General features: G+C 40.0%; 1 protein-coding gene across 1 annotated transcript in view; it reads left to right on the forward strand.

Annotated features, from left to right (window-relative positions):
* Positions 1-12,904, forward strand: part of scn5lab (sodium channel, voltage gated, type V-like, alpha b) — a 180,205-nt gene that overhangs the window by 149,560 nt on the left and 17,741 nt on the right. The window contains 4 exon segments of the mRNA XM_051940377.1: positions 2,703-2,857; positions 2,948-3,121; positions 7,224-7,346; positions 10,423-10,698. Coding sequence (XP_051796337.1) covers positions 2,703-2,857; positions 2,948-3,121; positions 7,224-7,346; positions 10,423-10,698 — 728 coding nt within the window.

Consider the following 12,904-nt stretch of genomic DNA (forward strand, 5'->3'; position numbering starts at 1 on the left):
CATCCTTTTAGTGCCATACAGGACCAGCCTGTAGTTTGGAGGTTCGTTCATATTTTAATATCAGGACTGATTTATCCGTCCTGAACGCTATCTCTTTGTGTCATTTCTGCAGTTTTTTCTGTCATTTTGTTTTATTTGTTATTAAATCTTTTTGTTATTTTTGTGTCATTTTGTGTAATTTTTACATTTCTTTCATTTTTTCTGTCACCTTTTCATATTTATTTGTGTCATTTTTGTGTCCTTAGGTGTCATTTGTGCATCTTTCTGTCCTATTTTTGTCTCTTTGTGTCATTCTGACAGAACATTCTCTCTCCTTCTTCATTCCGGTTCCTCAGAGTTACAGGACTTTAGATTAAAAATGAGACAGAAGCAAAACAAAAACCTGCATTGATTAATTAATGAGTTTAGTTTATTCATTTGTTTTTACAGCCCACAGTTAGAATTAATTAGCTACGAGCTAATTAGCATTGGTTGGTCCTGAGCTGTAAAAACAGAGAACAACAGAACTGTGACGTCCATCAGTGTGGAAAGAGTCTGAGACGTTTTTATGAGATGTCGATGAAAGGAAAAGGAAAAGTTTAACCCTGGTGGTGTCCTATGGGTCAAACTGACCCGTTTTAAGGTTTGAAAATGTGGAAAAAAAATCTATTTTCACAGTGAAAACGTCCACATTTTTAACATTTTGGGGAAATATTTGAACATTTTTTGGTGGGAAAAAAAAGAAATGTTAAAAAAATGTTTCTTTCAGAACATTCAGAAAAAAATCAACCAAAATCCAGAGAATTTCACAGATTTTTATGTGAGTGTTCTTAAAGAAAACATCTGAACTTTCACCGATATATGTGGAATCACTTTCGATATTTTTAGGATTTTTCTGGGAAGATTTTTATTATTTTTTGAAAATATTTGCAATTTCTATATTTTTTAATTTTTAAAATTTTTATTTCTTCCCAAATTTGGGGAATTTTTCTGTTTTTAAATTTTGGGAAATTTTTCTGTTTTTAAATTTTGGGGAATTTTTCTGTTTTTAAATAAAACCTTTCAGGGAAACTTTTAAGGAATTATTGGAATTTTCTTCCTGAAGATTTTGCAAATTTTTATAAATTTGGTGAATTTTTTTGCTGAATTTTTGGATTTTTTTCAGACAATCGAACAACATTTTTTGGTGCTCATAAATGAGGACAACACGAGGGTTAAATCCAGTTTGGTTCCCACAGCAGAGAGTTCAGGGCAGAAAATAAAAGTGGATTTGATGTGAATGCTGCAGTCTGCTGTTTTTACCACTCCATTACACACACACACACACACACACACACACACACACACAGGCCTAACATCTGCCAGAGAGCCGTGCTTATGTAAGGAGGACGGACTCTTTATGCTGGCGGTCATCAGCAGCACAACGGACGCGACCCTGAGTGTCGTCGTGGCGACACCAGCGGGCCCCGGGGCCGGCGCTATTGTGAGCTCCGACTCGTTTTCAGCTCAGCCAAAGAAAAGGAGAAAAGAGGAGAGAGGCGCGTGTCTCCTTCACCGTCGGAACTCATCAGCGGCTTCAAAACAACATTTATCAGCCAGAAACCGCGGAAACAAACAGAATCCTCACATTTCCTACTTTCTGACCGTCTTTGAACTCATCGCTAATTATTTAATCTGAGCTGAGAATCGAGATTTTTTCTGCAGTTTTTGAGTTGATTTCATCAAAGTTTTGTGTAATTTTTTTCGACATTGTGCGTCTTTTAGTGTCACTGTTGCATCACTTTTTGTTTTTGTTTTTTTGTTTTATTTTTACATAATTTTTGTCTTTTGTCATTTTTGTTTTATTTTTATCCTTTTTAATATAATTTTTGTCTCTTGTCATTCTTGTTTCATTTTTGAAACATTTTGGATAATCTTTGTTTCATCTTTACACTTTTTCATATAATTTTTGTGTCTTTGTATCATTTTTGTATCCTTTTCTATCATCTTTACAGAATTTTTCAGTCATTTTGCATCTTTTCGTGTCATTTCTTTCATCATTTTTTGTTTTATAAAAAACTACCATTTTTGTCTCTGTGTCATTTCTGTTTCATTTTTGCATCTTTTGTTTCATCCTTTTTTAAATTTTTGTACTTTTTAACATATTTTTTGTCTCTGTCATTTGTACATCTTTTGTATAATTTCTGCTTCATTTTTACATTTTTAATAGAACTTTTATCTCTTTGTGTCATTTTATTTTATTTTGTGTCATTTTAGTGTCATATCTGCTTCTTTTTGTGTCATTTTTTACACCTTTTCTGTCTCTTTGTGTCATTTTCTTTCATTTTTGCATCTTGTGTGTGATTTTAGGGTCCTTTGGTGTCATTTGAGCATCTTTGCAGCTCTGAAACAAGTTAACAGCCTCAGACTGTCAAAGCAAACAGCATTCCTACTTTTAATTTTCCCCTGGGGACAAATAAAGTTTTCTGAATTCTGACAGTCATTGAACTCATCATGAAAGTCATTTTCAACTCGGCCAAGAAAAGCTTTATTCCTCGTCTTGTTTCTGTCAGAACATGCTGAGGTGAAGCTGGATGAATGGTAGGAGCTTCAGTAGAAACCGAGCAGAGAAGTCCATTCGGCTTCTCCTGAAGCTCCGAGGACCAGGTGACCTGCTGACTGAGGACCTCCTCAGACGTAGAGGATGAAGGAAGTGTTCTAACCCTGACCCCGGCTGTGTTCAGTGTGTGTCTCCAGGTTTCAGTGCTGCGACATCGACACGACGGCGGGTCTGGGCCAGGTCTATTGGAGGATGAGGAAGACCTGCTACCAGATCGTGGAGCACAGCTGGTTCGAGTCCTTCATCATCTTCATGATCCTCCTCAGCTCCGGAGCTCTGGTCTGACTCACGCTTCACTGTTTTTAGCGGGACGACGCTCAGGTTTACCGCCGTCTCCCAGCTAACTGACCGCTGTGCCGCCCCCTGCAGGCCTTCGAGGACATCTACATCGAGCAGAGGAGGGTGGTCAAGGTGGTGCTGGAGTTCGCCGACAAGATCTTCACCTACATCTTCATCCTGGAGATGCTGCTCAAGTGGCTGGCCTACGGCTTCAAGAAGTACTTCACCAACTACTGGTGCTGGCTCGACTTCCTCATCGTCGACGTAAGTTATTGATCGCTTCGTTTGTGGTCGATCAGTCATTTATTGATCAGTTTGTTCCAACAATCACAGTTATCACAGATTGCTGCCATTGTTTCTCCATGCCAGTGATGATGTCGAGTTATTAGTCAGAAATGGCGACAGAGAAACACAATGAGCACGAGACAGAAAAAAAAACAAGAAGACACAAAACAACCACAAAGACACAAAAAATGACCAGAAAAAGACACAAAATGACTCCAGAGACACAAAAATCTATTGAAAGAACCAAATGACGACAAAAAGACACAAAACGACCAGAAAAAGATGCTAAATGAAGACCAGGAGACGCAAAATGATCACTACACAAGTCCAAAACAACAACAAACAGACACAAAGAGACACAAAATGAGTCCAAAAACGCAAAACAACCAGAAAAAGACATAAAATGTCCCCAAAGCGACACAAAATGATGACAATGGGACATAGAATGACCAGACAAAGAACCAAAATGTACAGAAGACACACAGTGACCCCAAAGAGGCCCACAATGACCACAAAGACACAAACCGACCACAGAAACACACAAACATGACAACAAAACGACACAAAATGACCCCAGAGACACAAAGCAAAACCAAGAGACACAAAATGATCCCGAAGAAACCAAAGCAACCACAGCCAGACACAAAATGATGAATAAGACACAAAATGATGAAAAAGACACAAAATGACAACACAAAGACACCAAATGATGTCAGAGAGACCCAAAATGACGACAGACACAAACCAAGCACAAACACAAAATGACCCCAAACGAGCAGAGACCCAGCCATCTCCAACCATCATGAAGGACTTTGTGTCTCCGTCTTTTCGTCCCCTCATGTCTAAGATCAGATCAGAAGCTGTACATCCAGTGTCTTGGTGCTGGACGTGACGTTGGTTGTGTGTCGCTGTTTGTTTGCCCTGAACGTTGCTCTGCTGCTGCTTCACCGCCACATGAATCAAAGGAAGCAGAGAGGTTCAAAGCGCCGGCAGCCCGACAGTCAGCAGTGGCTTTCTAACCTCCACACAGACACACAAAGTCGAGTGTATCCGACTCCCTGCGCCGCCTCCGGGCTGGGATTATGTGCAGTGACTCTCCGGGTCCGTGAAGCTCAACACACGTGTGCGGGCATCGAGTCGGAAATCGACACGCTCGCTGCCTCGTCGCCTTTCCGTGTTGTGACGTTTTCATTCGACTGCAGCGGCCTGAAGACAGGAAGTGTTGAGTCACAGGGAGTGGAAACGAGACGCCGAGTTTTATCAACGCAGACGTGGTGGAAGAAGACCAAGATGGAGCTCAGAACTTCTGGTTAGGTTTCAGTTATCGGCCACCAGGGGGCAGAAACGCTTCAGGGCCGTCAGGCACATAAAACAAGATCATAAGAATTTATGTTCCCAAAACGTTCTGAGGAAGTTCTACGAATGTTTTCAGCAGGAAGCGTTCGTTTAGTTCCCAGAATGTTCTCTAAAGAAATTCTAAAGATGTTGACTGTTACGCCCTAAACGGACATGAGAACGTTCTTCAGGTAACACTGTGGAACACTGTGAGAACGTTTGATAGGTTCTATAACATGTTCTGTCAACAGCATCCACAGGAAGAATGTTCCACCTTAGTGTTTTCTTTTTAAAAATTGCATGACAGGAATATTATATAAAGAGCGTTTTGTCATTTTCAGCCACCAGGGGGCAGAAACGTCCTGTAGTTCCTAGAATGTTCTTCTTAAAGGTCAAATAACTAAAGATGTTCTAAAAGTATTTGGTTTGGTGCTGCGCCCTAATGTTCTCATGACTAAATGTGACAGAAAGAACGTTCCTAATGTCACACTGTGGAACACTGTGAGAATGTTGCGTAGGTTCTATACCCAAAACATCTGTAGAACATTGCAGCCACAGTGTTCCACCTTTGTTAGTACGTCACAGTCCTGCAACATCTTTAAAAGAACGTTTTGTCTGCTGAGGTCTTGATAACATCTTCAGAGAACTTTCTGAAGGTTGCACTGAGAACGTTCTTGTTTCGGGATCATTGTGGTAAGGTCCTAAAGAAGAACCTTTGATATATGATAGGAACGTTCTACAACATTCTCCAGAAAAACATTTAGTCATCTTTGACCTTCATAACATCTGGAGAACCTTTTTTAGAGGATGGTTGGAGAACGTTCTTCCTTCTTTATTGTGGAACGCTGAGAGAATGTCTTATAGAAGAACGTTCTTCAGTCATCATCTCCAGAACATCCTCAGAACGCTGTCACGTCACAGAAACGTTCTCTAACATCTGGAGAACACTTCTTGATGTTTCATTGAGCCCAGAGAACGCTGGATGGAGAACGTCCAGCGTTCTCTGCTCGGTTCTGTAGGGGTCTCCTGCTCTAACCTCCGTAGATCTCCGTTGCGGGTCAGCTGGCCCAGTTCATCTCGGTGGACCAGATCTCCACCATGAGGGTTCTGAGGACCCTCAGGGCTCTTCGTCCTCTCCGGGCCGCCTCCCGCTTCGCCGGGATCAGGGTAAGAACCGGTGGATCGGTGCTGGAGAACACGGGGGCTTCTAGAGGGTGTAGAGACGCTGCTGTTCTGGTTCTGATCAGAGGAGGTTCCTCAGACTGTCGACTCTAAAGAAACATCACGTTTAACCGACCAATCAGAGCGTCCGGTCGGCTGGCTCCACCTCCACAGGAACCTCATTTACCAAAGAGTTCTACCTTCAGCCTGAGGTTCAGTTCCACAGCAGAACATCATCAAAGACCAAAAAGTCACGCAGAAAAACTGAAGCTGTGGAAGTGAAACTACCCAGAAGGTTCAACGTTTTTACCCGGAGGAGAGTTCATGAAGTTATCTTAAGTTTTAGAACAGGCTAATAAAAATAGAGCTAAAGTTAGATGAGCTTCAATATGGAGAGTTTATATATTCAGTATGACATGGGTGTTTTCTGTAGTTTTTGGTAGTTTCCTTGTAGTTTTCTGTGATTTTCTGTAGTTTTCTGTTGTTTTTTTGTTTTCTGGTGTTTTCTTGTAGTTTTCTGTAGTTTTCCACTAGTTCTCTGTAGTCTTTAGTAGTTTTCTGTTGTTTTCTATAGTTTTCTGTTGTTTTCTATAGTTTTCTGGTAGTTTTCTGTAGTTTTCTGGTAGTTTTCTGTAGTTTTCCACTAGTTCTCTGTAGTCTTTAGTAGTTTTCTGTTGTTTTCTATAGTTTTCTGTTGTTTTCTATAGTTTTCTTGTAGTTTTCTGTAGTTTTCCACTAGTTCTCTGTAGTCTTTAGTAGTTTTCTGTTGTTTTCTATAGTTTTCTGTTGTTTTCTATAGTTTTCTGGTGTTTTCTTGTAGTTTTCTTGTAGTTTTCTGTAGTTTTCCACTAGTTCTCTGTAGTCTTTAGTAGTTTTCTTTTGCTTATAGTAGTTTTTTGATCCCCAGCTGTTGGAAAATTGCAGTTTTAGGTATTTTTTAATTTGATTTTGGTTTTCTACATATTTAAGGTCCATTTGGAGCCAATTTTTGTCTCCTTGGTGATGTTTTGTATCATTGTGGAAATATTCCCAGCATGAAGGTAGAACTCTGATCATTGATAAGGTTCATGGAGATGAAGAACCAGACGTTCTGAGGAGGTTTTAGATGAAGCTACAGCAGAATCCACTCATGAAGTTCAGGTTCTCTTTCCTTTCTCAGGTGTTTCTTTAAGGTGGAGCTAAAATAACGTCATTATTTCCTCGTCTTTCTGCAGCTTCACCTGAGGACTCTTCACTAACCACCAGTCCTTTTGTCTCACAGGTCAAAGCAGTAATCATCGTTGCTGCTGCTTCTTCTTCTTTGTCTTCTTCCTTTTCTTCTTTCCTTCTTCTCCTCATTCTCCTCCTCCTCTTTCTTCTTCTCCTCATTCTCCTCCTCCTCTTTCTTCTTCTCCTGCTTCTCCTCCTCCTCTTTCTTCTTCTCCTCATTCTCCTCCTCCTCTTTCTTCTTCTTCTCCTCCTTCTTCTTCTTCTCCTTCTCCAGGTTTCTTCTGATCATCTCGCTCTGGTTCTTTGTCCTCCTACTAGAGTAGACGTTAACCGTCCTTCCTGTCTGTCTGTTTTTCCGTCTGTCCGTGTCCTTCAGGTGTCGTTGGTCAGTTTGGTCGCCAACACTTTGGGTTATTCCGACTTTGCGGCCATCAAATCCCTCCGGACGCTCCGAGCCCTGCGGCCCCTCAGAGCTCTGTCCAGATTTGAAGGCATGAGGGTAAGAGTCAGTATTATGGAGCCAAACTCACCTGGACCACACCTGAACCCTTCACCTCACAGAGTCCTAGTCCAGACCCAGCATTCTCCAGACAGAACCGGGGTTTTAGTTAGACGCCAGGCCTCATTTTGTTCAGTCCAGCTGTCGAGTGCTTGATTTAGACTCCAACCATCACTTCTTCAGAAGTGCACGACAAGAGTTTCGATTCCCAGATGCCCTTAAAAATACCCCAAATGGCATTTAAAAGACCCCAAATCACAGTGAAAGACCCAAACCACCTTAAAAAGACCTTAAATCCCCGTTAAAAGACCTCAAATCACCCTAAAAAGAGCCTAAATACCCTTAAAATGACCCCAAACCACCTTAAAATGACCCCAAATTACCTTAAAAAGTCCCCACACCACCTTTAAATGACCCAAAATCCCACTCCAAAATCACCCAAATCACCTTTAAAAGACCTTGAATCACCTTAAACAGACCCCAGATCCTATTTTAAAGATCCCCAAATCTCCAGATCACCCCAAAAGGAGGTCAAATTATCTTAAAAGGATCCACTTCACTTTTTAAAGTCCTCCAGTCCCCTTAAAAAGAGTCCAAATGACCTTTCAAAGCCAAAAACTAAACCCATGAAGTTAAATTAGGGATAGAAACTGTACTTAGATTTTTCCTGGATGATTATTTAACCGTATCGTTTGATTCCACGGCAGATAAACTTTTTTTTTTTACAGTGTACTGTAAATAATAACATAAATAAAATGAATCCAGCTCTTGTAGTTTTACAGTATTCTGTGTCCAGGTGTGTTTGGAATAAATCCCCTTTTTTTAACAGTGTTTCCTCCTTTAACCTTTATTTTCTATTTCTGCTCTCTGATTGGTCCGTTTATTCCTCCTCTGCTCTCTGATTGGTCCGTTTATTCCTCTGCTCTCTGATTGGTCCGTTTATTCCTCTGCTCTCTGATTGGTCCGTTTATTCCTCCTCTGCTCTCTGATTGGTCCGTTTATTCCTCTGCTCTCTGATTGGTCCGTTTATTCCTCCTCTGCTCTCTGATTGGTCCGTTTATTCCTCTGCTCTCTGATTGGTCCGTTTATTCCTCTGCTCTCTGATTGGTCCGTTTATTCCTCTGCTCTCTGATTGGTCCGTTTATTCCTCCTCTGCTCTCTGATTGGTCCGTTTATTCCTCTGCTCTCTGATTGGTCCGTTTATTCCTCCTCTGCTCTCTGATTGGTCCGTTTATTCCTCTGCTCTCTGATTGGTCCGTTTATTCCTCTGCTCTCTGATTGGTCCGTTTATTCCTCCTCTGCTCTCTGATTGGTCCGTTTATTCCTCTGCTCTCTGATTGGTCCGTTTATTCCTCCTCTGCTCTCTGATTGGTCCGTTTATTCCTCTGCTCTCTGATTGGTCTGTTTATTCCTGTATCAGTATTTGAACAGTATTTCTGAGTCTGAGTGAAATAAAACCTGTTTTAATGAGTTTAGATTGAAAACGATGTAAATTTCTCTTATTTAACAGAGAGTCTGTCGTTTTTGTCATTTTGTGTCTCGTTTTTCCTTTTTGTCCACATTTAGACGTTTGGGTCGAACGATTTGAGACTCGTTTTTCATTTTTCCTGTGTTTGTTTTTTGTTTTTTTTGTGCTGATTGTTATTTTTTGAAGTTTTGCGTCAGTTTTGTGTTGTTTTATGTGTTTTTGGGACAGATTTTAGGCATTTTGTGTCTCGTTCTTCTAGTTTTGTGGCTTTTTTTGTTTAAATTTTCTTGTTTTATACAATTTTGTGTCTAATTTTTCTTCTTTTTGTGTCTTTTTCTTGTTTTATGAGTTTTTTGTCTAATTTTTCTTGCTTCATGACTGTTTTTTGGTCTTATTTTTCTAGTTTAGTGACTTTTTGTGTGTATTTTTCTTGTTTTATGGAATTTTGTGTCCTGATTTTCTTGTTTTCTGATTTTTTTTTGTCTAATTTTTTCTAGCTTTCTTTCCTTTTTTGTTAAATTTGTCTTGTTTTATGGCTGTTTGTGTCTTGTTTTTCGTTTTATGTTTGACTTGTATTCCATTTTGTTATTTTATGCAGCATTTCACTTTAAAAAAATCTGTAATTTTTTCATTCATTTGATTTAAAAACAAATGAAAATCTGAATCAAAGTGCAGAAACAGACCGGCACACGTCTGCTGTAAATGTTTTAGTTACATTGAATCTAATTAAGGGTTGGAAAGTGTGTTTTAATGATGGAAAACTACAATAACAATCATCATTTAACAGTCATTCTGGGATTATCTGCTTTGTCGTGTTTTTAAATCGTGTTAATGAAATGATTTTCAGCCGTTTCCGTCCAGAAAAGATCAGAATCAAACGTTCAGTCTGCAGGACGTCCGCTCTGCTCAGGACCGCCGTGCATGCTGGGAAAGCGCTCATCGCCTCTGGCTATCTGTGCTAACGTTCAGGGTTCTGGGTGGAAGAGATGCATTGTGGGAGTAGCTTCTGGGGTTTACTCTAAACAATCAGAAACTTTCCTGACAGGCAGAAAAGTTTTTAAGTTTGAAACCTGAACTTGAAACCTGCCCTAAATTAGGTGAAAAATGAGCAAAAAATCGCTCAGAATGAGATAAAAATGTCCAAGATTGCCAATAATTGTCCAAAATGACAGTAATGAAGAACACAGAGGGCCATCAGAAAGTTTTCTCCACTTTCTGACTGATGAACGGAGTCATTTTTACAAAGTTAACACGACTCTCAGCTCTGTTTCTAATGATGGATGCTGATGCTAGAGGAGCGTCTCCATGGCAACCGGCAGCTTCCTGGTGAAGGTTGTGATGGCTCTTTGGATGTCTGACGGTGTGGCGTTTGTGGTCCAGGTGGTGGTTTGAATGTCTGATCAGGTGCAGGCTGTGATGCGTTTGGGTGTCTGACGGTGTGGCGTTTGTGGTCCAGGTGGTGGTTTGAATGTCTGATCAGGTGCAGGCTGTGATGCGTTTGGGTGTCTGACGGTGTGGCGTTTGTGGTCCAGGTGGTGGTTTGAATGTCTGATCAGGTGCAGGCTGTGATGCGTTTGGGTGTCTGACGGTGTGGCGTTTGTGGTCCAGGTGGTGGTGAACGCTCTGATCGGCGCCATCCCCTCCATCATGAACGTGCTGCTGGTCTGCCTCATCTTCTGGCTCATCTTCAGCATCATGGGCGTCAACCTGTTCGCCGGCAAGTTCGGCCGCTGCGTCAACCGCACCGGCCACATCTACGACTCGTCCTTCATCAACAACAAGACCGAGTGCGAGGCGTTCAACGACACCTCGCTCTTCTACTGGAGCAAAGTGAAGGTGAACTTCGACAACGTGGGCGCCGGATACCTGGCACTGCTGCAAGTGGTGAGACCAAAAACACACGAACTAAAACGATGTGGGTGTTCTGATGAGTAGTGATGTCAGCATGAGTCCATGTGGAGGTGATGGGTGCTAAAGGAACAGATGCTGCTCAGATATTGAGGCTCAAACAGTAGAATTAAATCTGTGGAAAGTTTGACCAGACAAGGTTCCAGTTTTTAGATATTCTGACATAATGTTAACTTTGGAGACAGTTTGGTGTTATTCCGGACAAACTGTACGTCTTCTACCACATGTTCTGAGTAATTTGGGCCATTTTTCAGCCACTTTGGACACATTTTGATTCATTTTAGGTCATTTCCTTTTGGCCAAATGTTGAGTTGTTTTATCCAGGCATTTCAGACTCAGTCATGACAATCCAGACGGGTTCAGTGTCTCCATGAAGCTCCTGTCAGCGTTTATCTGTGGAGGGATCCATGTTTCTACTAAAATACAGTCTTTGGTCCACATTTCACCAACTTACTTAAAAAAAACTCTAACTGAAACTGCTGTAAAGTCGCTGTGGAAGTCAGGAAGCAAAGGAGCCAAAATACACCCACTGTCAAAAGTTTTAGGACACTTTCTCATTCATTTGAATGAGAAAGCGTCCTAAAACTTTTGACAGAGCGTGTACATGCTTTAAAACCACAGGGAACTGTAACATTAAAAAATAACAGAGAAAATCTGGAAAACAATGAAGATTTTAGCTGATTGAAATTCACTGCAAGTGTAACTTTATGGTGACGGACAGTTTAAGATTTCTGAAGTGGACATTATTTGCATTAATTTTAATCAATTAAAAGGTATTAATTTGTATTTTAACTACTTTTATTGGCAGTTAAAATATACAATATAAAGCAATACCTTTTCTGTGATTCTACAAGTTATTACCTGTAAAATAACAGTTAAAATGTTTCATTAAATGCTGTTTGTTGAAGCGATTTTGGTGGAATGTGCTGATGATGCATTCAGTGGCCGTCGGAAAGTTTAAAATCAGATTTTTTTGCAGATTCTGGCTGCAAAAGTAATCTGACTTTCTAAATGAAACGAGGCCTCAGAGGGTTAAACTGCCGATAAACGGGTTAAATCGTGTTTTTTTTTGGACTCCTTCGTGTTTCTAACGAAGCCTTGAAGCCTGCAGAGCGACGCAGCAGGAAATCTGTCTGCTTTTCAGACGGCAGGACCACAAACGCTGCAGGTGAAGCAGCCGAAGTCTCCACGGATCGTAGGAGGTTGACTTTCTGCGCCTTCCTTTCCCTCCCACGCCGTTTTCTCCTCTGACTTTTCCTCTCTTTGTCTGCTCTGTTGTGTAAGCGTCGCTTCTTCCTCCTCCTCTGGCTCCTTCAGCTTTGTCAGGAGAAAACGTCCATTTATTCAATTAAAACTGCATCAGAGCAGAATTTAATTATGGAATCCAGCATTAAAAATCATAATTACAGGATGACAGTGAACGCAGCGTTTTGCTCCTTTAGGCCAGCGGTGTTTGGTGTGATTTAAATCATCTGTAAATTATAAACAAAAGTCGTCTGCAGGCTCAGATCATCAGCAGTAAAACCTAAAATAAAAGATGAAGGAGGTGGAGGCAAAAATAAGACAAAAAACTGTAAAGATTCTGCCAAAGAATGATGCACGCAGACACAAAAACGACTCAAAAAGATGTAGAAAAGACACAAAAAGATGCAAAAATAATTTTTAAAAATGCAAAATAACACAAAAAAGCAATAATGACGCAAAAGCACGGAGTGAAAATGATGCAAAAAATAATACAAAAAACTGCAAAAATTACACAAAAAGTTGTAAAAAAATACTACAAAGAAATTAAAAAATAACAAAAAGATTTAAAAATAAGACAAAAAACTGAAAGTTTTGCTGTAGATGCACAAGTGAGATAAGAAAATAACCCAAAAAAAGCAAAAATGACACGAAAAGATGAAAAATGATACAAAAAATTACCATAATCCATTGAATGGGACGGTGTGTTCATATATAATTTAAATATTTCACATTTTCTGGACCTAATATTTCATTAAATCATCTTTTCTTTAACTTGATTTTCTCATTTTATCTCATTTTTTGCACCTAAATAGTTTCATCGCAAATGTTTCAATATAAGTTTTTTAAAATTATTTAATTCTTGCACTAATTTTATTTTATTTAAATTTGCAAAAAAAATGATAATTTTACAGATAGTTGTATTTATTGGGAAAAATTA

This window comes from Acanthochromis polyacanthus, chromosome 20 (assembly GCF_021347895.1).
Source record: "Acanthochromis polyacanthus isolate Apoly-LR-REF ecotype Palm Island chromosome 20, KAUST_Apoly_ChrSc, whole genome shotgun sequence".
NCBI lineage: Eukaryota > Metazoa > Chordata > Actinopteri > Pomacentridae > Acanthochromis > Acanthochromis polyacanthus.